We start from the raw sequence: 26062 nt of genomic DNA, 5'->3' as shown, positions 1-26062 counted from the left end.
GAGTTCGATACCAGCCTGGTCAATGTGGCAAAACCCCATCTCTGCTAAAAATACAAAAATTAGCCAAGTGCAGTGGCACATGCCTGTCGTCCCAGCTACTCCAGAGGCTGAGCCAGAAGTGTTTGAACCCAGGAGGTGGAGGTTGCAGTGAGCAGAGACTGGGCCACTGCACTCCAGACTGGGCAACAGAGATTCCGTCTCAAAAAAAAAACAATCTCCCATCCAGCCCCAAATCTTCTAAAATGTTAAATATGTAATGTGTACGAAAGTAAAATTTAAAACTTTCCATTCACTAAAAGTTTTAGTTTGTAACCACCTGAAGTATCTCTGTGTTCTGTTTAAAATTAACACAAAGTTTAATTTGACAAATATTCAAAATAATGTTTCATCAGCAATGTAAAATCACTGAAATTATTTAGATTGTGTTTCTGCAACATAAAAGCCAACGATTTTTAACTAGATTCAACTATTTTGATAATGCCATTCCATAGATTTAAATAGTAAAGCCTTCCCCACCCCACCCCCATCCCACCCAGATAACTTTTTTCCCTTTGAATGAGCACTATGGCAATGAAGTACATGGTAAACCTACATCTTAAACTGCCATGTTGAAAAAATAACAACCTCCTTCCAAAACAAGTAAACAAGACAGGATCCTTTTGTTTTCATTTACATATACACAGACTACCATGCTGAAAAAGAGTTTAGAGCTGGCAAAAGGGTAGTCAATTGTTCTTACCAGGCCTGGATGTTAAACATCTTCAACAAATTGCATTCTGAAATGCTCTTTTGTTAAACGGGCTTTTTACCAATAGAAACAAAGTAATAGATGATGGTTAGGTTTCCATTCCAGCCTATAAGTAGTAGATAATTGGTTACAAAGCTAAACAAAGAAACAAAAAACACTACATCATCTACCAGTCTAGCAAGCTTCTCTGAGTTGAAGGTTTACCATTGAAAAATCCAGAACTAGGGCTCTCACAGATGCCCCTCTGCTCCATAAACCACCAACTCCTACTCCTTTCCCCAGCTCTACTTTCCATTCATTTCATTAGGTTACAATAGTAGGAACAGACCTAAGATCATAACACCACCAAATAAGTGAATGCAGAGAGTAGAAATGTTCCCCTAAAGAAAGGAGGTCATGTATACAAACAGCAATACCTGACAAGTTAATATTTCTGAGTTATAACTCCTGTACCAGAAGTGTAACAACATCTCACTCTTGAATCAAAACTTTCAGGCCAGGCGTGGTGACTCGTGCCTGTAATCCCAGCATTTTGGGAGGCCATGGCAGGCGGATCACTTGAGGTCACAAGTTCAAGACCACCCTGGACAACATGATGAAACCCCATCTTTACTAAAAATACAAAAAATATCTGGGCATGGTGGCAGGTGCCTGTAATCCCAGCTACTCGGGAGGCTGAGGCAGGAGAATCTCTTCAGCCCGGGAGGCAAAGGCTGCAGTGAGACGGGATCACGCCAGTGCACTCCAGCCTGGACAACAGAGCAAGACTCTGTCTCAAAAAAAAAAAAAAAACTTTCAAATTCATTTGTTTATTCAACTATATAACAAGCATCTACTACAGCAGAAGCTTTGCTGCTGTGGTCCAAATGTGGTATACCCCCAAAATGCACACGTTGAAATTTACTCCCCAATGTGATAATACGTATTAAGAGGTAGGGCCTTTGGGGAAATAATTAAGTCACGAAGGCTCTGCCCTCATTAATGGGGTTACAGCTTTTATAAGAAAGATTGGCCTGTCGTCCCAGCGACACAGAAGGCTGAGGCAGGAGGATAGCTTGAGCCCAGGAGTTCAAGTTCAGACTGGGCAGCACAATGAGATCCCATCTCTTAAAAGAGGGAGAGAGAGAGACATTGATTGAAGGGTGTGTGTCTGCCCCTTCCGCCATGTGAGGACACAGAAAGAGGCACCATTCATGAAGCAGAGAACGAGGCCTTACCAGACAATGAATCAGTTAGTGCCTTTATCTTGGACTTTCTAACCTCTAGAATTGTGAGAAGTATTAAAATTTCTATTATTTATAAATTACCCCGTCGAAGACGTTCACTTATCTGACTTTCCAGATTAACCTCTGTGTTTTATCTTCCCTGTAAAAAATATCCACAGCACATTCAACATTCATGACCAATAAGACCACAAATTTCTGTCCACCAGATGAATTGCAAGCTTACCTACAGACGGTAGAGGTTTGTCTCCAAACCTCTTTTTTTTTTTTAATTTTTTGTAGATAGGGGATCTTGCTATGTTGCCCAGGCTGGTCTCGAACTACTGAGTTAAAGCAATCCGCCCACCTCAGCCTCCCAAAGTGCTGGGATTACAGGTATGAGCCTCTGCACTCAGTTCTAAACCTTTTTAATGTCAGTATTATTGTAATTATGTGACTTAAATATATGTAAACCAATGGAATGAATGCCAAAAAATTATTTGATGAAAAGTAATTTGAATTTGCTAGATTTGAATTTAGGAAAAGCTAGATACAACAGTAATCAGGCTTCATTTATTCAAAAAGTTATCAAAGTTCAGCAGGAATTCTCTCAGCTCTGAAGAGGGAGAAAGAGAAACTTTAAGAGATGTCTACGTTTGAAAATCTTAAAACTCTGCATTGGGTGCCATATTGTTGGGTGCCATGTAGCAGTGCTTTTACTCTGTATCTGTATTTCTTAACCATTTTTAAGTTATGGACCCCTTTGAAAATTTAATGAATGTTACAGCTCACTTCTCTCCCTAGAAATACAAATGCACACATAAAATGCAGTTCTGGTGGCTCCTGTACCCTTTTCCCCACCTCCACCTCAAAACTCATCAACCTATGACTCTACCCACTCCAAGCTGCAAAGCATTTCATCATCTTTATACCCATTTAGAAAACCAAGTCTTGTATTAGAACAGTAGAACTAAATTCCATAAGATCTAATTTCAACTTTGCTAAGACCTTATTAATGATATCTCAGACTGGCTAATAACCTCCACTGATTTATCAGTGATTCTATTCAACTTAAATAATAAAGGATGGCAGGTTTCATTTACTTTATTGTGTATAATCCTCCCACATGATTAATTGGTTAGGAATTCCTTATTGTCCTTTGCAATCCCAGGCTATAACCCACAAACAAGATGACTAAACAACTAACACATACTCTAATTCTCAGAGTGCAATTTAGGAAAACCAGGCTAAAGTCAGAAAAAGCTCTTCACTTAGAATGGTAGTTGTTCCTTCTCTAAGATGTAGTGTTCTAATAAGTAGTCCACAAAGTAATCTATCCTCATAAGGTTTTCCTTTCCACACATTAAGAATCACACAAAAGCATGTGTGAGTAAGAGACGTCAAATCACTTGTTCAAATATACCCAACACATGGCCTTCCTTTCTGAAATTCCTCTACTCTAAAACCCACCTGATTTATGAGTCATGAAAATTCTAATCTGCCACTATTAACCATTTCCACCTCTAAATCATTTTCCCCAGTTGCCTAAACCAAAAACCTGGCAGTCATTCTAGACTCCTCCTTCTCCTTTATTTCCTACATGCAAGTAATCACCAAGTCCTTCCAGGTAGCCTCCTAATTTTTTTTTTTTTTTTTGAGATGGAGTCTCGCTCTGTCACCCAGGCTGCAGTGCAGTGTGGCACAATCTCAGATCACTGCAACCTCCGCCTTCTGGGTTCAAGCTATTCTCCTGCCTCAGCCCTGCAAGCAGCTGGGATCACAGGCACCTGCCACCACATCTGGCTAATTTTTGCCTTTTTTTTTTTTTTTTTTTTAGTCAGAGTCTCACTCTTTCGCCCAGGCTGGAGTGCAATGATGTGATCTCGGCTCACTGCAACCTCCAACTCCCGGATTCAAGCAGTTCTCCTGCCTCAGCCTCCCAAGTAGCTGATATTACAGGCGTCTGCCACCACTCCCAGCTAATTTTTGTATTTTTAGTAGAGACTTGGTTTCACCAAGTTGGCCAGGTTGGTCTCTTTGGCCAGGTTGGTCCCGAACTCCTGACCTTGTGATCCACCCACCTTGGCCTCCCAAAGTGCTGGGGTTACAGGTGCAAACCATCACGCCCAGCCTAATTTTGTATTTTTAGTAGAGATGGGGTTTCACCACGTTGGCCAAGCTGGTCTCGAATTCCTGACCTCAAGTGTTCCACCCACCACAGCCTCCCAAAGTGCTGGGATTACAGGCGTGAGCCACCACGCCCCTGACTGTTGCTTAATCTGTCCCTTCCTTTTAATCACTTTAGGTTCTCCCATGTTAACTGAGTTTGGTTTCCTGAGTTTGGTTCCTGACAAAGATATCTTAGGGTAATCATTCTGAAACAAAGATGCGATCACTTCACTCATCAACTTTAAAAAGCCTTACAATAACTATGGTTTCTCAGCTTAAAAATCCTTCAATGTTCCTCACTCGAGAAAGTTGAAGACACGGACTGCTAGAATGCCCTTTGTGATCTGGCGGCACCTATCTACTTCTCCAGCCTCATTACTTTCTTGCCTAACCCCTACCCTAAATCTCTTGCTCTGTCAGCACACCATGTTGTTTCTTGCCTGTACACAAGTTAGTCCCTCTGCTGGAAACAACAGCAACAACCCTGGCTGAGCAAGGTGGCTCACGCCTATAATCCCAGCACTTTGGGAGGCTGGGGTGAAAGGATTGCTTGAGCCCAGGAGTGCAAGATCCTGTCTCTACAAAAAGTTTAAAAATCAGCTGGGCATGGTGGTATGCGCCTGTAGTCCTAGCTACCAGGGAGGGTGAGGCAGGAGGATCGCTTGAGTCCAGGGGTCTGAGGTTACAGTGAGCTATGATCATGCCACTGCACACCAGCCTGAGTGACAGAGCAAGACCACCTGACTTCTAAAAAAAACTATATATAACTTTATATAAATTATTAAATATATATTATTTAATATATAAAATACATATTATTAAATATATAAATATTTAATAATTTATATAAAGCTATATATAGTTTAGATACAAACTATATATTTATACTTAATTTATATGTATAAATTTTTTTGAAAAATCGAAACCTACCCCATTTTCTTTTTTTTGTGTGTGTGTTTTTTGTGGTGGAGTCACGCTCTGTCATCAGGCTGGAATGCAATGGTGCGCTCTTGGCTTACTGCAACCTCCACCTCCCGGGTTCAAGCAATTCTCCTGCCTCACCCTCCTGAGTAGCTGGGACTACAGGTGTGCACCACCACACCCAGCGAATTTTTGTATTTTTAGTAGATGCACCATGTTGGCCAGGATGGTCTCAATCTCTTGACCTTGTGATCTGCCCACCTCAGCCTCCCAAACTGCTGGGATTACAAGCATGAGCCACTGCGCCCAGCCCACTACCCCATTTTCTGACCTGCCTGTCAAACCCTGCCCACTTACCTCTAAATAAAGTATTATGATGCCTAAAGATGTTCATGACAGCATTATGTTCAATATTCAAAAACTGAAAACAGCTGAGTATGATAGTAGCACATGCCTATAGTCCCAGCTACTTGAAAGGTTGAGGTGGGAGGATCTCTTGAACTCAGTTGGAGTCCAGCCTGGGCAACAATGCAAGACACTATTTCAAACAAAACAAAACAAAAAAATCTATCTAAATCCTCCAAATATGAAAACATTTTATATAATGGATTAACATTTTGTTATAATGGATTCCCATAATGGAATATTATGTAATCATCAAAATGTTTATACATTTAATTATATAAAATGTTTAAAAATATGGCTATAAAATGGTAAAACTGCATAAACAGAATGATCTCCACTATGTAAATTACACAAAAAAGAGATAATTAACAGAAAATACATCAAAACATTAAGAGTATTTGTACCTGGTTAACAGAATTATGGGCAATTGGCTGGGTGTGGTGGCTCACACCTGTAATCCAGCACTTCGGGAGACTGAGGCAGGCAGATCACAAGGTCAGGAGTTTGAGACCAGCCTGACCAACATGGTGAAATCCCATCTCTACTAAAAATACAGAAATTAGCTGGGCGTGGTGGGGCCAGCACCTGTAATCCAAGCTACTCAGGAGGCTGAGGCAGGAGAATTGCTTGAACCCGAGAGGCGGAGCTTACAGTGAGCCCAGACTGCACCACTGCACTCCAGCCTGGGCAACAGAGCGAGACTCCATCTCAAAAAAAAAAAAAAAAAGAATTATGGGCAATTGGGGTTTTTTATCTGTGTTTTTTCCCTCTCAAACTTTAAATACTTAACAGGTATTACTTTCAAAATCAGAAAAACTCTGAAAATGCCTGAAACTATTGAAGACTTTCCTGGAGATTTCCCAACCACACACAAATTTAATCATTCCTTTGTCTGATTCAAGTACAAACTCTCTTTGTTGCATATAACACACTCTTGTTTTAGATCTTATCATTCTATATTTTAACACGTTTGTCAGGGAGCTGTCTGAAAACAGGAAATGTATGGTTCAACTTTAATTCCTACCAGCCTTACACCTGGTAGAAACCAGCTAAATGTTTTAATTACTCACACTGGTAGCTACATGCAAATGACCAATAAATGCCTAATCAGTCATTTGTAAATGTAAATCATCAACACACTCAACAAATATTTACCATGTGCCCAAAATATCTCAGGTACTGTCACAGCCCCTGGAGACACTTCAGTGAAAAGGTCCTTGCCCTTGTGGAGCCTACATTCTAGTGCGTTAGAACAAAACGAAATAAACCGGCTCATTACAGTGAGTGATGGATACTATAAAGACAATGTAGTATAAGAGGAATTAAGGAAGATGTGGGGAAAGACTAGAACATTAAAGGCATATTGAGGGAGAGGCAGGAGAGAGCAGGGCTGACCTGGGCAGAGTGGGGGCTCAGGGAGGAGACCCACAGGAGGGGCCAGGAGCTGGGAGAAGGGGCCTGGCGGGGTGGGGGCCTGGAAGGAGGGGGAAGGGATAGAGGGAACAGGGAGCAGGGTGCGAACCTGGATCTCCGCCCCCTCCCCCTTCAGAGTTGCAGCGCCTCCTGACTGAGCCCCAATTTTGTCAAAATCTGTATATGGTATATGCACAGAAAGGAAACAGAAATAATACTCTGTTCACTTGAAAAGCAAGGTTGTTGCACAATATGGGCACTTTGTCCTATTTTTATAAAATGAAAACTAATAAGCCCCTCCTCTAGAGTGCTGTATGTTTGTGAAATTCCAAAACAAAAGGTCTGGGAGACTGCACTCCCCTCCCGGTTACCTCTGTGGTCTGAGGTTGGGAGAGCGGAGGAGAGTTCTTACTTCCAGTTAGGTAATATTCTCTGAGTCTCAAATAGGATAATAATCCCTAATTCACAAGAATGTGTAAGGATTACATAAAATAATTTATATGGAAAGTGTGATGCCAGTACTGGCATTCTGGTCCCCTATATTTGTGTTAGTAGTATCTGTTTAGAGAAGGACATCAAAATAATACAACACCCAAAAGCTGGAGCACATGGATTATGATTTTGAACACAGGTGCCAAAAGAAACTTAACAATGTAAATCCCATCCCTTTGATCAGGGAATTCCTTAATAGTTATATGGTTAACAAAAATACTACCTAATGTTATCCTTCTTAACTGTTTATCAGACCTCAGGATTCTACTAGTTACAACATCTTTATTTACTTATTTTATTTTTTTCTTTTTTTGAGATGAAATCTCACTCTGTCACCCAGGCTGGATACAGTGGGGCAACCTCCGCCCACGGGTTCAAGCTATTCTCCTGCCTCAGCCTGTGAATAGCTGCAATTACAGACGTGCACCACCACACCTGGCTAATTTTTTGTATTTTTAGTAGAGCACGGTCTCACCATGTTTGCCAGCCTGGTCTCGAACTCCTGACCTCAGGTGATCCGCCTGCCTCGGCCTCCTAAAGTGCTTTGAGATTACAGGCATAAGCCACCGCACCCAGCCTATAATTGCTTTAAACAATGATGTGGCAAAGAGTTGAACAGTCTACCCATAAAATCAAATGCAAACACAGAAACAGATTTATAATAAATGATCCAAACATTATCTGTCAGCCTTTCCTCCATAAACTCACAAACTTTACTGGTTTTCACTATTTTAAATTATCTGCTTATCTAGGTTATATTTCTCTGGTCCAAAAAAGGAAAATAAATGTTCCACTCCAGATTGCAAAAGAGAGGTGCTTCTAGATACATTACCTCTTGTCTCCTTTAATTGTTGCTTATCTGAAACTTAAGAACTAGGACTCCTAACGTTTGAGTAGGGGATTCAATTGTCAGATCACTAAGATGTTTCCTCTGAAATATTCCCTCCCATCCCTAATCAGCCCTCAAAAACCCTAGCACATCTTTAAGATAGAAAATTATTTGCCTTTTACATCTCTGCTTTCTAATCTCACATGCCTGGAATCAATGACTGCCTGAATGGGCCTACTCTAACCTGTTCTTTGTCAAACAAACCAGAAAATGTCCTCCTTATTTATTTATTTATTTATTTATTTAGAGACTGTCTCGCTCTGTCACCCAGGATGGAGTACGGTGGTGCAATCTTGGCTCACTGCCAACCTCCGCCTCCCAGGTTCAAGCAATTCTCCTGCCTTAGCCTCCTGAGCAGCTGGGATTGCAGGTGCGTGCCACCATGCCCAGCTAATGTTTGTATTTTTAGTAGAGACGGGATTTCACCATGTTGGTCAGGCTGGTCTTGAACTCCTGACCTCGTGATCCACCCACCTTGGCCTCCCAAAGTGCTGGGATTACACGAGTAAGCCACCTCACCCGGCAAATTTTTTAATTTTAATTTTTTTAGAGACAGGGTCTCACTCTGTAACCTAGGCTGGAGTGCAGTGGCACAATCATGGCTCACTATAACCTCAAACTCCTGGGCTCAAGCAATCCTCCTGCCTCAGCCTCCTGAGTAGCTAGAACTACAAGCATATAACACCATGCTCAGCTAATTAAAAAAAATTTTTTTTTTTTTAGAGACAGGGTCTTACTATGTTGCCCAAGCTGGTCTTGAACAACTGGGCTCAAGCCATCCTCCCACCTTGGCCTCCCAAAGTGCTGCAAATACAGTCTTCAGCAGCCACACCCAGCCTTCTCCTTAATATTTCTAAGTGTTATTGTCAAAATTATCCTGACTCTCATTCTAGTCTGCTCTATTGTTAATAATTCGACATGACAAGTACAGAAACAAACCAAATCACCATAACAAGATAAACTAACTCCAAAAGAATGAGTTGATCAACGATAAACGGATAAAGAAAAATCTAACTCTTAAGACATAAGCTAGTGTTCCCATTTATTGGCTGTCATAAACCTTTTATGACAAAGCAAGAACTCTGCTTACTTCTTGGCATACCAAACCTACACATACGAAGTCACAGGCCAGAACTATGGGGTGTCCATAAAGTCTGGGGAACATAATATTTTATATTTTTACAAATTGAAGATATCCTTTATAATATTATGTACATTCACCTATGTTTCCATATTCTATAGATAACCTTATATAGAAATACTAGAATGGCCAGGCACGGTGGCTCATGCCTATAATCCCAACATTTTGGGAGGCCAAGGTGGGGGATCACCTGAGGTCAGGAATTTGAGACCAACCTGACCAACATGGAGAAACCCCATCTCTACTAAAAAAAAAATACAAAATTAGCAGGGCATGGTGGCACACGCCTATAATCCCAGCTACTTGGGAGGCTGAGGTAGGAGAATTGCTTGAACCCAGTAGGCAGAGGCTGCGGTGAGCCGAGATCGCACCATTGCACTCCAGCCTGGGCAACAAGAGCGAAACTCTGTCTAAAAAAAAAAAAAGAAAAAGAAAAAAATACTAGAATGGAGAATCTGTCACAAAAATATTAAATATACCACATTGTAAAGATAAAGGACAAAATTATAACTTGGTTTAAATGTTCATTCATTCGTTTAATGAATACCTACTAAGTGACTAAGTGTCAGGCACTTCTAGGCACTGATTTACTTCATGGCATTGACCATTTAATTAGTTGCACTGAGTTACTGCAGACAGGGAGTTACTTGTTTTTGATCTTGACCTTGAAATGAGTTTGAATGCTTGAGGAATGAAGCTATTTGGCCACACAATAGCCCTATGCATACATAATCAGTACACAATGTTTCCTTCCTTTTGTGTGTATTAATTCTATGATCACTTCAAATAATATAAAGGCTGTTTTGTGCCCATTTCTGTTTCTCTCCTCTGAGGCCTGCCAACAAGCATTTATATAATAATATTTATTATTTCTGAGAATTATATAATAGTGCTTTTTAGGAGAGAAAAGTAGGCTTTATTCCAAGATGCTAAGTTACCGTAGTACTTTAATTCACTAGTACTTCCCCATTTCAAGTTAACAAAATGCAAATATTAGAATGGTTTCACATTAAGAAGTTTAAATGCCCAGCACCATAAAAAACACTAAAGGGTGTGAAAACTAAATGTAGCAGAACTGAAGTATAATAGGTGAAATGTGGCATTTGAACCCTCACAGAAGCAGCTACCCACAAGGTATAAGGACCAGCTGTAGAAAATTCCTTGTGAGGCTGATTTCTACTGCAAGTACAGCAACCTCCTCAGGAAAGCCTCCTATAAGTATGGCTATATTACCTCAACTCTCAAGATCAAAACTTGAGGCTCCATCCTGAATTCTAACTCTGACAACCACGCTGGCCCCTACAGAGAGTCAGGCATGGCCTACAGGGAAATGGTGGTAAGGAGATTCAAATTAGACCCTTGATACCTCCAGAACCATCAAAATCAACCCAACCCTGTAGCAGTCAGAAAATTAAGAGTTTAAGCATTTCTCCCATCACCAATTAAAATGTTCATGGATCCAGGAAAACCCTTACACTTACATTGGTGAGTCAGCCACAAGCACAAGCAGATAGTCACACATCTCCACCATTAGTGTAACATAAGTCTATATATACTCCCTCGTCTTCAGACCACCATGACTAGCTTTCTAGAATAGGCAGTCACCCTAATATACAAAGTGCCTTTCAGCATTCTTCCATGCCTCTTTCTAGCCCCCTCCACTATATGCCATCAGCTAGTGTTTAACTTTGGACTACTGAATATCAACAATATTTCCTCTTTTAAACTCTAACTCTGACTACAATTACAGAAGTTGGGCAGGCATCCAAAAGCCACAACAGTATTCCTCTAACAGTATATAATTTTCAGAACACTTTGTATACATTCTCTCACAAACTAAACCCTGAAGCTAGGCTCCCTCTCCTCTCCCAGCTCCTCCTTTTCCCTTCTGTCCACTCTCTCTCCCCCACTCCTTCCCTCCATTTTCGCAGACTGGGAAAAAGAATCACTGGATAAGTGACTTGACCCCATCACTAGTGAGAGAGCCAAGGCTTTAACCAGTGTTTTCCTTATTCCAAGCTTCATGGGTTGTCCACTACTGTATGCTCCCCTCCATCTAATTCTCTTTCCTCAGTAAAATCAAACTTTGCCTTTTTTTTCTCTTTTTTCTTTCTTTTTTTTTTTAAACAGAGTCTCGCTCTGTTGCCTAGGCTGGAGTGCAATGGCGTAATTTCGGGTCACTGCAACCTCCGCCTCCCGGGTTCAAGTGATTCTCCTGCCTCAGCCTCCCGAGTAGCTGCAATTACAAGAGCCCGCCACCACGCCCAGCTAATTTTCGCATTTTTAGTAAAGACAGGGTTTCACCAGGTTGGCCAGGCTGGTCTCGAACTCCTGACCTCAGGTGATCCATCCACCTCGGCCTCCCAAAGTGTTGAGATTACAAGTGTTAGCCACTGCACCCAGCCTCAAACTTCTCATACTGCAATAAACAAAGCACTTTTTTTTTTTTTTTTTGAGACGGAGTTTCACTCTTGCCATCCAGGCTGGAGGGCAATAGCATGATCTCAGCTCACTGCGACCTCCACCTCCCAGGCTCAAGTAATTTTCCTGCCTCGGCCTCCCAAGTAGCTGGGATTACAGGCACCCACCACCACACCCAGTCAATATTTGTAGTTTTTTAGTAGAGACGGGGGTTTCACCATGTTGGCCAGGTTGGTCTTGAACTCCTGACCTCAGGTGATACACCCACCTCGACTTCCCAAAGTGCTGGGATTACAGGCATGAGCCCACCGTGCCTGAGCAACAAAGCATAATCTTTTGATACCTGTAGATCAAAACACTATAAAAAAAATCAACTTAGCAATGAAAACCAGTTCCAACTGGACAGCATTACACCTTATACAGCCCTTGAAATACATCAAATTGGGCCAGACATGGTGGCTCACACTTGTAATTCCCAGCACTTTGGAAGGCTGAGGTGGGCGGATCACAAGGCCAGGAGTTCAAGACCAGCCTGCCAACATAGTGAAACCCCGTCTCTACTAAAAATACAAAAAAAATTAGCCGGGCATGGTGGCAGGCACCTGTAATCCCAGCTCCTTGGGAAGCTGAGGCGGGAGAATTGCTTGAACCTGGGAGGCAGAGGTTGCAGTGAGCAGAGATCGTGCCATTGCACTCCAGCCTGGGCAACAGTGCAAAACTCTGTCTCAAAAAAAAAATAAAAAATAAAAGAAATACATCAAATTGGCTAACCAACAGAGAAAGCTATGTAAGTAGAAATTTGTGTCTTTGTCAGAGGATATGTAAATTACATTTCTAAGAGGGTTCTTTGGTACTAACTCACGACGAAGTCATAAAAGAGTTTAAACAAAGCTAACCACTTTTCAACATGCAATTTTGAAGTGCATAGTTTTATATTAACGTTTCTAGTAGCACAAAAACCTAATATTTCCTAACCAATCCCTCTTTTAAATAGAAAATAGATATGTAGTTTTGCTGGTGTTCATATCAACCATGTCATAACAGGTTCTGAAACAGTTTGTGGGGATGAGTGGACCTTAAAGTGGTTTTGCATTGAAACAGTAGTTAAGAAACCAACTAGAAAAGAGTCTTAAATCTAGGTCATACTATCCTTATTCAAAAGCAAGCATAAACAAGACAATTTATATTACCTCCTGAAAAGATGGTCTTAAAAAAAGGGGGGGGGGGCAGATGCGGTGGCTCACACCTCTAATCCCAGCACTTTGTGCCGAGGCTGGCAGATGACTCGAGATCACGAGTTCAAAACTAGCCTGGCCAACACGGTGAAACCCCGTCACCCTGTCTCTACTAAAAATACAAAAACTAGTGGGGCATGGTGGTGCACACCTGTAATCCCAGCTCCTAGGGAGGTTGATGAATGAGAATTGCTTGAACAGGGAAGGCACAGGTTGCAGTCAGCCAAGATCATGCCACTACACTCTAGCCTGGGTGACAGATTCTGTCTTTAAAAAAAAAAAAAAAAAGAAATGGAAGGAACAGAAACTACTCAAAAAAAAGGAAAAGGAACACAAACTACTTGAAAAACATTGATATTTCCTAAAATTTATTATGAGTAGGCATATTTGTCTTGTTTTTAATATCATTTGTATTCCCATGAATTCATGTAAGAAATTTCTTCCTTTGTTATTGATAACACACCAGCAAAATTAATACTAAGTTATATTTAACTAGACATGTCATAAAATAAAAAACTCTCTGCAATCACCTTTAACTTGGGAGTAGAAGGAAAAGGAGAGGGATAGGCTGGGTGCGTTGGCTCATGCCTGTAATCCCAGCACTTTCGGAGGCCGATGCAGGCAGATCCGAGGTCAGGAGTTCAAGACCAGCCTGGCCAACACAGTGAAACCCCCATCTCTACTAAAAATACAAAAATCAGCCAGGCACGATGGCGCATGCCTGTAGTCCCAGCTACTTGGGAGGCTGAGGCATGAGAATCACTTGAACCCAGAGGTGGAGCTTGCAGTAAGCCGAGATTGTACCACTGTACTCCAGCCTGGGGAACAGAGTGAGACTTCGTCTCAAAAAAAAAAAAGGGGGAGAGGGATAAAGGCAGAGATACAGACAGAAAGCATGGAATAATGTGAATTTTTTTTTCCAAATTAAATTTAAATCCAGGCAATCTGCTGCTAAAGCCTGCTTCTGTGACAAATTATCAACCTGAACCTGGGTAAGTCACTTCCTATTTCGGGACTTTGATTTCATAATATTCAAAAATATATAAAGTAAACAGAAAAAATTATAACTGGTGAATCATCATGGTGGTATATTTACAGTCACTGTATTTTTTTCTTCCTGCATTTCTACAAATACAAAATTTTTTCAAAACACAACTTCCAGCGTATCTCATAGGGTCAAGTACAGATTCAGTCCAGTTTCTTACATCTACACTGCACTATTAAGGGATGCCCTAGAGGTAGAATAGTCAAGGGAGTAGGAGCCATGGGCTCTGGAGGCAACTTTGCCAATTACTGGCTGTGATCTTAAACAAATAGTGTAAATTTACTGAACCTCAATTTATTTGTCAATATAACAAGGATAATAGGCCGGGCGCAGTGGCTCATGCCTGTAATCCCAGCACTTTGGAAGGCCGAGGTGGGCAGATCACGAGGTCAGGAGTTCGAGACCAGCCTGACCAACATGGTGAAACCCTGTCTCTACTAAAAACACAAAAATTAGCTGGACATGGTAGCGCGCACCTGTAATCCCAGCTACTCACGAGGCTGAGGCAAGAGAATCACTTGAACCTGGAAGGCAGAGTTTGCAGTAAGCCGAGATCACGCCACTGCACTCCAGTCTGAGTGACAGAGCGTGACTTCGTCCCCCCAAAAAACAAAAACAAAACAAAAAAATAAGCAAGAATAATAATAGTCCTCCTATGTCAAAGGAGTTCCTATCTCAAAGGAGTTCCAGTGAGAAACTAGATGTAAAGTGCTTGGCACAGGGCCTGGCCCATAAGTAAATGCTGGATCATCACATTACTACGATGGCCAAAGGCTCTGATCATGAGGGTACCATCAGATAGGAAAAAAGAACAAATGGCATTACACTGAAGTTTGGGGATATTTAGAATGCACTGTATGAAAAACTGGTAATCCACTTTGGTAGGCCAAGGCAGGCAGATCACTTAAGGTCAGGAGTTCAAGACCAGCCTGACCAATAGGGCGAAATTCCATCTCTACTAAAAATACAAAAATTAGTTGGGTATGGTACCAGGCACCTGTTATCCCAGCTACTTGGGAAGCTGAGGCAGGGAAGTGGAGGCTGCAGTGAGCCAACATTGCATACTGCACTCCAGCCTGGGTGACAAGGTGAGACACTGTCTCAAAAAAAAAAAAGAAAAAAATCAGTAATCAATATTATGACAAGATCATGCAAAACCTATGGTCACCATTACAATAACGATAGTCATAACCTTACATTTATGGGATACCTTACTATGGGCCAGGCACTGTGCTATGCACTTATATTTAGTTTCACATTTTATTCCCATTTTACAAGTGAAGAATTGAGAGCCAGCATGTTTATATAATTAGTTCATGATTACAAAGCCAGTAACTGGCAAAGTGGAGATTTAAATCCAGGCAATCTGCTGTCAAAGCTTGCTTCTGACAGAAATTATCAACCTGAACCTGGGTAAGTCACCTCACATGTTGGGACTTTGATTTTATCCTCTGTAAAATGAGCAGTCTAGAATGGGTGCTCTCAAAAGTCCCTCCTAATGTTTTCTTGACAGCATAAAATACTTTTATGGCAAAAAAGTAATGGCAAAACCCTCAATTACTTACGCGCCAAACTCATACATACCTAGGCTTCCTTGTCTTATAGAAATATAGAAAGACTCATACATATAATTCCCCCCAGTGCAGTGCCTCACTGTTCCTGAGCTCTGTTGCTGAGAGATACATCACTAAGATGCATCGGCCTAATAGAAAACTTCACTAAGTCCCTTTGAATGGAATCCAAAAAGAATCTTACTTAAAATGAATTCTACCGGACAGCACCTGCACTACATGGACGTTAAGGACACATACAACAAAATTAGCTAGAGCTGTAGGACCTGAGTTCAGTTACTCTACCTCTCAGGATCTCAGCTTCCCTATTTATAGAAATGAAGTGACTTTTCGATAAAAGTAATCCCTAAGAAAGCAGTCACCAAAACCCAGGGAAACAAATCAACTTTATTAGAATAAAGAAGTATTATAGTTTGTAAAACAACATTCAAATACAGTGAATGTTGGCCTAGTGATTGCTAGGCCAGGCATGGTGGCTCATGCATGTAATCCCAGCACTTTGGGATGCCGAGGCAGGTGGATCACCTGAGGACAGGAGTTCAAGACCAGCTTGGCCAACATGGTGAAACCCCGTCTCTACTAAAAATATAAAAAATTAGCCGGGCGTGGTGGTAGACGCCTTTAAGCCCGGCTACTTGGGAGGCTGAGGCAGGAGAATTGCTTGAACCGGGGAGGCAGAGATTGCAGTGAGCCAAGATCATGCCACTGCACTCCAGCCTGGGCAACAAAAGTGAAACTTTGTCTCAAAAAAACAAACAAACAAAAAACAGTGATAGTGATTGCTTTTACAATATAAACCAAGTAAGTAAAGCTACTCAAAATCTATTGTGTTGGTAGAAACTGGCAAAAAAGCAGCAGTGCAGGGTAGAATGGGTTTCTTTAAAAATTTTAACATACATTAGAGTAGATCACTGTAGAAAGATTCTTTTATTAATAGCTCAAAAAGTCTGTTAAATAAAAAATAAAGTTGGTATTCTATAAACTCTGATTTAAATAAAATCACATTTGCCAGAATAAATATTTTGAAATGTCATCAGAACCACTTATTTTCTTCCTTTTTTAGAAAAACTATTTCAACAAATGCACATACACAAAATTCTGCACACAAGACTCAGGTGTTCTTTGTTTCTAAGACAAACTTGGTACAGTTATCAATAGAAACCAAGTCTAATATTCCAGCCAAAGCACAACCAACTTCCTCCTCTGATCCTAAAATTGCTTCAACACCCTAAGCTCCGTTTTATGAAAAAGAAATGAGACATAATGTATATGTAATTCTTCCTGAGGCCAAATAATGCTCAATTTTCAATAAAATCTGTCCTCCTACAAATTTTTTGGCCATTTTTGCCTATCTAATAGCATCACCAGGGATGGAAAGATGAGACTAAACTCAATCCAGTCCATTTGGCTCTTATTAGCATCACTGGTGAATGGTTTGCTGAGTAACAACTGGCAATCCCTATACTACTCATCAATATCAGGTTTGAGGAAACTATGTAGATTTAATCTCTCGCTAATCCCCATGCCAGGAGATAATTCACCAACAGCTAGTTGTATTCAGAGTCAACTCCTAGAAAAAGATAACAAGATCTGTCTACATTATCAGCTCCCAAAACTCCCTATAAGATTTTAGGTTATCCTCCAGGACTGAACTCAGGTAGGGAGCATGAGAATAAAGAGAGAGAATGTTAGAAAAAGAGGGCCTCTCCTACCAAATGCAGCCTCCCTGCCCTACCCCCTCGAAAAATAAGCACACAAATTCCAGAAAGCAAATTCCTCCTTTTGTCTATGAAACGAATCCCATCTTGCAAGATCTCTTCATTTTATTAAAATAAACAAACTTTAGAATGGGAAGAAATACAACTTAATATTAAAATCTTCCATTCCTGAAGGATCATTGTGAAAATTTCTTGTGAAGATCCTCTCTCATTAAAAACTCTCATATACACAATTTAGAGGTTTCAGGGACTCCCTTGAACTGTCAAAGTTAAAAATCACTACTCTAGAGAGTCATGTTCTTCTCAATAACCTCATCTCTTCCTTCATGAATGGGAGCCACTCCAAACATCTGCAATGTAAAGAGATGAAGGCTGCAACTGCACCTGACACTATACCTCTGTCAAATTGTCAGTTCTACCAAGCAGTCCTCAAAGGATTTCTGCTTCATTTCCTTGACCATCCAAATTGGGTCTTGTTGGAGGCCTTCCCCTCTCCCCTTTTTATTTAACTGAGCCTAGAAGCTTACAGCCAAATCAACTTATACGTGAAGGATAAGTGTTTGCCTGGGAGCAAAAGTCGCCCATGAACACACACCCCTACTACACCTTTCCAACCCAAGATGCCCAGGATGCTGCCAACTGCAATGGCTGTGGACTAGATCAGACAGCAAGAACAGAAATAAGGACATTCTTCATTTCAACCTTTTTGTCTGGGGCACTTCCTGAGTTTTTCATTGGCATTTAACACCAAGACACAAGACTCATTTTTCATTAAAGTTGCAAGACTTTCACTTTGCCCAGTTTCAAATGATGTAATTGATCTGTATTGTCTTCTTAATCCAACTGGTGAAGGACACTGCAGCTTTAAATATTTCAGTGCTAGCTAGCAAATAGACTCCATTGCAATATGGCTCTGAAGGTCACGTCCTATTGTCTCTTACCTCTTGCAAAAAAAAAAAAATTCCTTCTTCTAGGTAACATGGAAAGGGTTGCCCTTAGAATTTCCACTCTTCCACCTTCTTGCCTTACACAGTTGTGTTTATTGGAATCTCACACTCATAATTTTCCCAGCAGGGGCAATATGCTGATTGTTATTAATGATTCTAGCACCTTAGCGAGACATAAACACATGTGTTCACATTAGTTCAATTGAGCATATGCAACCGTCTGAAATAGCACCACTCAAGGGTTGTTAACCTCTTTAAGAGTAAAGCCAGGGTGGTTTGGGTGTGGACAGCTTGCAGGCGGCACCCTGAGCTCAGGATTGCATAACCTGAAATGTGTAAGCTACTCAAAATGATAGGAATCTCAGCCTACTCATCCTGGGACTACGCCGGCACCTTGCCACACACTTGCAGCTTTACTTGTCAAAGGAAGTCAAAATAAGAGGTACAAACACCATGAAGGAGAAAATAAACTAAAAGAAAACGGCTTCTTCTACCCTGAAGGGACGAATACGATTCCTCCACCAATCGCAATGTTCTCCCAACCTCATCTTCCGAGAATGGAACAGCCCTAAAGAACTGGAGGCTTCGGAAGGAGAAAGAGGAGCTGGCTGGACATTGCTGCTCTTTTTAAATAAACGCGGGTAGACGACTAAAAGTCAGAGAAGGGGCAAAAGGAGCGGGGCAGGGGGAAGGAGTGTGCAGGTGCATCAGAGCATTACCTGAAATGGCAACAGATTGTTACCATTATCGGTCCGGAAAGCGTTATCCTCCATCCAGGACTTAGAAGTGAGCGGCGCCGCGCGAGGGAACTTGGGCGGCGCGATCACGTTGCTGGAGAAGGGCTTTTTGAGTGGCGAGATGGGATTGAGCGGGGAAGGCACCCCGACACCCACACCCACGCCCACACCGACCGCCCGGCGAGGGTCCCGGCCCGCCTGCAGGCCGCCCCAGGGGTTGGATGGTGCGCTCCAGGCTGCATTCACGCTTTGGTGCGTGTTCCAGCTGGACGAGGCCGACGAGGCGGCGGCTGCGGCAGCAGCGGCTGCAACCGCCGAAGACGAGGACGGCTTGCTGGTCATGATGGGCTGGTGGCCGTACGCCGCGGCGGCGCTCCTCTGCGCGTAGGGCGCCTGGCTGGGGCTGGCGGGCGAGCGGCGCTGCTGCGGGGGCTGCGCCTGCGGGGGCTGAGCCGGCTGTGCCGGCTGCGGCGCGGGTGCAGGCGGCGGCGGCTGCTGGTGGTGCTGGGTCTGCGCCAGGCCGATCTGCGGGGAGAAAGTGCCTCCGAAGACTGGGTTGACATGGTGCGGGAAGTTCTGGAAGAGCATGGTCCCGTTGACTGGGGTGATCCCCTGGAAGAAGCTGTCCTCTACCGCGTTCGTGGTGCCCGTGGACCAGGTGCTGCCGAAGGACGGCGACAGCGACGCGCCCGGCGCCGCGGGCTCCTGAGGCGGCGGCGGCTGCTGAGGGGGCTGATGGAAACTCAAGCCTGGCAGGAGCGGTGATTCCATCTGCATCTTGTCCGAGCCGTTGGGGGCCGGCGGGGCAGCGGCTGGGCTGAGGGCCGGCACTGCGCTGTTTTCCTCCGGCTTGGGGGTCTCTGAGGAGTGGGGTGTGGACGGGGTTTCGGATATGCTGGACTCAGGTTGGGGCTGCTGCTGCTGCTGCCGCTGCTGCTGCTGGGGCTGGGGCTGGGTTTTGCTTTTGTCCATCAGTAAATCATCCTGCATGGTTTGCGCAGCTGAAACGGGAAAAAAGAGAGACGCGTTATTGTCAATGTGATCATGAATGTCCCTCGCTGAAGTGGGCGGGTGTTTCACTTGCGAAAATCCATCGCCACCGCTACTAGCCAATTGCAATGCAAATCCATAATCTCCCATTTAGAAGAACAGGTCGGGCTGTTGGGTGGGGGGTAGGGAAGGTGTCGAGCAAGGTCTCTAAAGATACTGTGAGAGCGTCTTCACCCTTTCAGAAGTCTTGGTTCCTTTTCTGTATTAGTGAGAGATGTGCTTATAAGACAGAAAGACAGCAATTTCGCCACGTCTCTTTTCCCTTCACCGGAACTCAGAGCGTTTGCCCTGCAATGAGAAACTGATTCTGGTTCCTGTTTTTTCCCAAGCACCACCCTCCCCCAGTTATTTGCATACGTCAATAAATACTGCTGCGTCCTTCAGCAAGGTTAAAAAGACACCGCACACACGACCCTTTCTTCTCCCTTCCCCAGCTCGAACACTTTTTTAAAAAACAAACAAAAAAACAGTTTCAGCCCTCTTTATTAGCAAACTGCCTTCTTGCGTTGGTAATTGTTTCATTTAGCTGCAGCGAACCACGAGGGAGGAAATCCTTGGCATTTGTTAGAAGGACTCAGCTGAACAATCATTCTCTGGCCTCCCAGTAGCTGCAGCTACTCCATTTTGTTAGGAGACAGTTTAAAAAAAAAAAAAAACGTTTTTAAAGAAGTAAAAACCTACTGAAAGGTTTGGAAGTGCTTGCTTCTTGTTACTCTAAGGATTATGGTTTTTCTGCTTATTCCCCAATTTTCTTGTCTCCAATTGTGCCGCACAAGAGATTTCTTGGCATCTCAGTGCTTCAGGTCTCAACAGGAGCCTGAGAATTTCTCTGCAGAGTGGAGAAATGCTTCTGGTTGGATTTAAGGTCAGAGAGAGAGAGTGCGCGCGAGCGAGCGAGCGCCTGTGAGATAGGGTGGGGGTGGGGCTTTAAAAAAAACCCTGAGATTTAAGTAGACAGTCAAGATAATTCTGGGGTTGCCAGATTTTCAATTTTGAATCCTCCTGCTGCTGTTGGTCACAAGACTTTGGCAAATTTAGAATCCATTCTCTTATCACTAGTATTAGCAGCGAAACACTATGGTTTGAAGACCCTGAATTACCATATGCTAGCAAAAGTGTTAAAAATAGAGGAGTACAAAGTCCCAAATTTTCATACATTGTAATTATAGTGCATTGCCATCACTGCTTCATTTAGCCATATAAGGAGTGTATGGTATTTTCCATCTCACATAGAAGGGCTATATTCACCTCTGCCATACAGCCTGTTTTCTTATTCAAGGATGAAAATTAATCACTCAAAACCCAGAGATTGCCATACATGTAGTTAGCTTGTCCTTAGAACATGTTAATTGCTTTAAATATATAAATATTACACTTCTGAGACCCTAAAAACAAATATTTTGAATGTTAAAGGGGCATATGACCAAACATATAATTATTTTTAGATGATGATTCAGTACAATTGCAACTAAGTTATTAATAAATTTAATGCAGTTACTTAATTAACCCAGATACTTGGAGAGGAATCTTTCTCAGGACACTTGTGAAAAGGCATTCAGATACACACAGAAGCTCTGGCTCTAGACATCCTCATGATAATAACTATTGTTAAAATCAATGTATCAGAAAATGAAATTATTAACTATTATGCAAAATATATCAGACAAGAAATGGAATTAAAAGTAGTTTGATTATTTTATTAAAGACTGTCATTAAAATGGTTCATTAATATCTTTTATTTCAAAGTTTCATACACAAAATAGTGGTAGGCTAAAGGAAATGCTTCGCAGCCACCTTGCTCTCCCTTCTATTCCTCATTCCCCTGCCTTTCCTCCCTTCAATCCCCCCAGGGAAAAAACCCAACTCAATATAATATACAACACAGACTGCCGGCTACTACCAATAAAATCTGTTTAAGATTGCTTTCATGTTCCTCAGTTCCCTTGGTCTAAAACAATGGCTTTGATCGGTATTGCAAAATACAATACAAAGAGGCAAATGAAGCTTTGATTTAGACAAAGTTCTATTGCTGCCTAAGAAGATGGTCATAGAAAGAGACATTTTCATACTTGGTTTAAACAGTGCTGCAGTAAACCATTATAATCTGAGATTTGAGTCACTTTCAGTGAGCTAGAATTGTCTTTATAATAGCCGTATCATCATGGCTGAAATAGGCATTTGATTATAATTTTAATATCACTCTGCTTTTCCGGTTGCTTTTATCAATGCTTGTTGTTAATGCCTTCGGTTTAAACTACATGCTCTTCATGGAAAAATTAATGCTGTACCTCAGCAAAAAAGCCAAAAAGTAAGCTGGACTCAGAACATTTTATAATAGCTGTAATCAATGTTAATATATTCATTGAATTGTAAAAATTTTATACCAGGAACACCCATTTCTCTTCTCAACACTCCTTAAAAATATAAATTTCGCTTTCTGCATAAATTCACTGTCAAGGTCAAGACACACCTTTAATAAATAAGACCTTTTCAAACAAAAGGTAAGCAATAGATTAAGATAAAATTTACAAAGGTAGTATACAACGTCTCTCAGCAACTGCCTGTATAGTTTGTTTTGTGTTCTTAGGGTTGTTTTTTGTTTTTTCGGTTTTTGTTTTGTTTTGTTTTTGTTTTTGCTTATTTACAGCAAAGTGAGAAATAGATACCTCCTTCCCCTCCCCCACCACACACAATAGATATTCTTTAACATGCAATAACCCAATTTCAAGTAACAAAATCTTAGTAGCAGTTACCTTTGAGTGTCCAGTTTTTAAGAATCGATAAAATTTAAAAGTATACAGTATTTATTTTCTTCTTTCAGGTTGATTATGTGACCGCTCTGGCAAAAGCACTTTGACAACTGTAAGATGAGAGGGCATGCGCACACAGGGAACTGTGGGGGCTGAAGTCCTTCACAAGGTACTCGGTCTGACTTCAGCACGTTCAGCCGGGAAAGGAGGAAGTCTCACAAATACAGATTCTGAGGGGAAAAGGTTGTGTCCTGATTACATTATATCCTCCTAACCAATCTAAATCATGAGTCGTTGAAATAAAAGGGAGAAAAATAAACTGGTTTGTCAACTTGCCATAGGAAGCCAGGATAAAGGGAAACTGAATTGCAGTACTCAGAATAAATAAGCCAAGCAGAGCTACCTTAAATGGTTAGAATGGTAATGACTGGGTAGCCAGCAATAGGAATCCTACTAGAAAGAGACTGGGGTGGAGAGGAATAGGCAAGGGAGAGGGAACTACTGGAGAATGTTAGATACTTAAAATCTGACCATACTTAAACACTTAAATAATTTTTTAAAAAAATTTTCAGCAGAGATGGCATAAAATAATCACTTTTAGTATAGAATAAAAAACACCTTAATATTAAATGTGATATCAACCTTGGAGGTCAGGTAAAAATAGATTTTAGTCATAAACTTTTGACATCCACCAGATTTCTTTGTATTTTAGTTTTCAATGCAGAAATAAATCACTTACTTTAAGACTGTACCTGATAAGCTCTGAATCAACTCACCTCCCTATTTTTGTCAAAATAAAAGTTTACCTTGCATTATTCATACAAATGATTACTCGAATAAACTTCAACTTTTATACTACAATAATATTTGGTGAAATATTTTTAAATCATTGTATATGCTGCCGGGCAGGGTGGCTCATGCCTGTAATCCCAGCGCTTTGGGAGGTCAAGGAGGGTGGATCACCTGAGGTCAGGAGTTCAAGACCATCCTGGCCCACATGGTGAAACCCCGTCTCCACTAAAAATAAAAAAATTAGCTGAGCATGGTGGCGGGAGACTGTAATCCCAGCTACTCGGGAGGCTGGGCAGGAGAATCGCTTGAACCTGGGAGGTAGAGGTTGCAGTGAGCTGAGATCGGGCCACTGCACTCCAGCCTGGACGACAGAGTAAGACCCTGTCTCAAAAAATAATAATAACAATTGTATGTGTTTAGTGTCATATTGCATAAGACAATGATTTCTTTCTTCAAGACAAACAGTAGACACAGTTTTCTTTTTTCTGTTGTTTTTTTGAGACGGTGTCTCGCTCTGTCGCCCTGGCTGGAGTACAGTGATACGATCTCCACTCACTGCAACCTCTGCCTCCTGGGGTCAAGCGATTCTCCTGCCTCAGCCTCCCAAGCAGCTAGGACTACAGGCGTGTGCCACCACGCTCGGCTAATTTTTTGTATTTTTAGTAGAAATCGGTTTTCACCGTGTTAGCCAGGATGGTCTAGATCTCTTGACCTCATGATCCACCCACCTCTGCCTCCCAAAGTACTAGAATTACAGGCATGAGCCACTGCGCCCGGCCCAATTTCTATTAAAAACTTTTTTTTTGGTATGGTTTTTCCTATTTTAACCTCATGATTCCAAGGTTGGAATCTCACAACATATTAAAATCAACTGCTATTATCTATAGCTTCTGAGAGCAATAGTTCAAGAACCGGTTTGTTCATGTAGGCAGAAGATATTTCTTGTGGGATTTGGTTCAGTGCCACTCACCCAAGCGGTTAGGAATAAATGTCAGTTGATGACAGTGCTGATTGAACTTGTAACTGAAAATGTCATCATTTAAAATTGTCTTAATTTTCTGTTTCCCTTCTTCACCAACCAGAACTGAAGTATTACCAGAAACCACTGATTTGAAGCATATTGTAATCTTTGTTTCTAGTTATTTCTTTAAAAACAAACAAACAAAAAATAAACCTAAGAAAAGAGCCTTTTTTTTTTTTTTTGAGACTGAGTCTTGCTCTGTCACCCAGGCTAGAGTGCAGTGGTGTGATCTTGGCTCACTGCAACCTCTGCCTCCCAAGTTCAAGTGATTCTCCTGCCTCAGCCTCTTGAGTAGCTGGGATTACAGGCACGTGCCACCATGCCCAGCTAATTTTTGTATTTTTATTAGAGACCGGGTTTCACAACAGTGGTCAGGCTGGTCTCAAACTCCTGACCTTGTGATCTGCCCACCTCGGCCTCCCAAAGTGATTGGATTACAGACATGAGCCACCGTGCCTGGCCAATAATCTATTTTTTGACCCCCTAAGATTCTAGCCTAAGTCTACAAGAAAAGAATCACTTTGAATGAATCCACCAAAAGATCTATGTAAAACAACTAAATGTTTACTTATTCCTACTGTGATGTGACCTTAGCTTACAGTTCCCATTTTTTTTTCTTCCTCTAGCCTCCTAAAGAAAGCTCCACTTTTGCCAAGGTGCTGTGGTCACTATTTGGATTCCAAAATTTGCAAGGATCAACTCACAGTTAATTTTATTCCTGAAGACTTTGCTAACCTACCAAACTTTTGCCACATTTTCAAGTACTCTAACTAAAATAAAATAGCCGGGCGCAGTGGCTCATGCCTGTAACCCCAGCACTTTGGAAGGCCGAGGTGGGCGGATCATGAGGTCAGGAGTTTGAGACCAGCCTGACCAACACGGTGAAACCCCGTCTCTACTAAAACTATAAAAAATTAGCCGGATGTGTGGCAGGCGCCTGTAATCCCATCTACTCAGGAGGCTGAGGCAGGAGAATCACTAGAACCTGGGAAGTGGAGGTTGCAGTAAGCCGAGACCGCACCATTGCACTCCAGCCTCGGAGACAGGGCGAGACTGAGTCTCAAAAATATTTAAAAATAAATAAATAAATAAAATAAAACAAAATAAAATAAAAAGTAAATACCCTTCATAACATCCTTATAGCTTTAAGAAATGGATTTTCAAGTACTCTAAAATAAAATAATCCTTCATAACATCCTTACAGCTTAAAGAAATAGATTTTTTAAATTATTTGAAATTAGGATGTCAACTTTTTTTTTTTTGACACAGAGTCTCACTCTGTCCCTCAGGCTGAAGTGCAGTGGCACAATCTCGGGCTCACTGCAACTCCCGCCTCCCAGGTCCAAGCGATTCTCCTGCCTCAGGCTCCCAAGTAGCCGGGGTTACAGATACCCA

General features: G+C 41.8%; 1 protein-coding gene across 6 annotated transcripts in view; it reads right to left on the bottom strand.

The window, feature by feature from the left end:
• CPEB3 (cytoplasmic polyadenylation element binding protein 3) overlaps positions 1-26062 on the bottom strand; it is a 256201-nt gene that overhangs the window by 186455 nt on the left and 43684 nt on the right. For 3 of the 6 annotated variants that reach the window (XM_030940513.1, XM_030940514.1, XM_030940518.1), the window contains exon 1: positions 19037-20444. In XM_030940513.1, coding sequence (XP_030796373.1) covers positions 19037-20194 — 1158 coding nt within the window. In that variant the 5' untranslated portion in view covers positions 20195-20444. Of the gene's footprint in view, positions 1-19036; positions 20445-26062 lie in introns of those variants that run through there. The other 3 variants (XM_030940515.1, XM_010381317.2, XM_030940516.1) reach the window with 2 other exon arrangements.

Source organism: Rhinopithecus roxellana, chromosome 11 (genome assembly GCF_007565055.1).
Source record: "Rhinopithecus roxellana isolate Shanxi Qingling chromosome 11, ASM756505v1, whole genome shotgun sequence".
Taxonomy (NCBI): domain Eukaryota; kingdom Metazoa; phylum Chordata; class Mammalia; order Primates; family Cercopithecidae; genus Rhinopithecus; species Rhinopithecus roxellana.
Note: the sequence above shows the minus strand (reverse complement) of the source record. Positions and strands in the feature narration are given on the sequence as shown.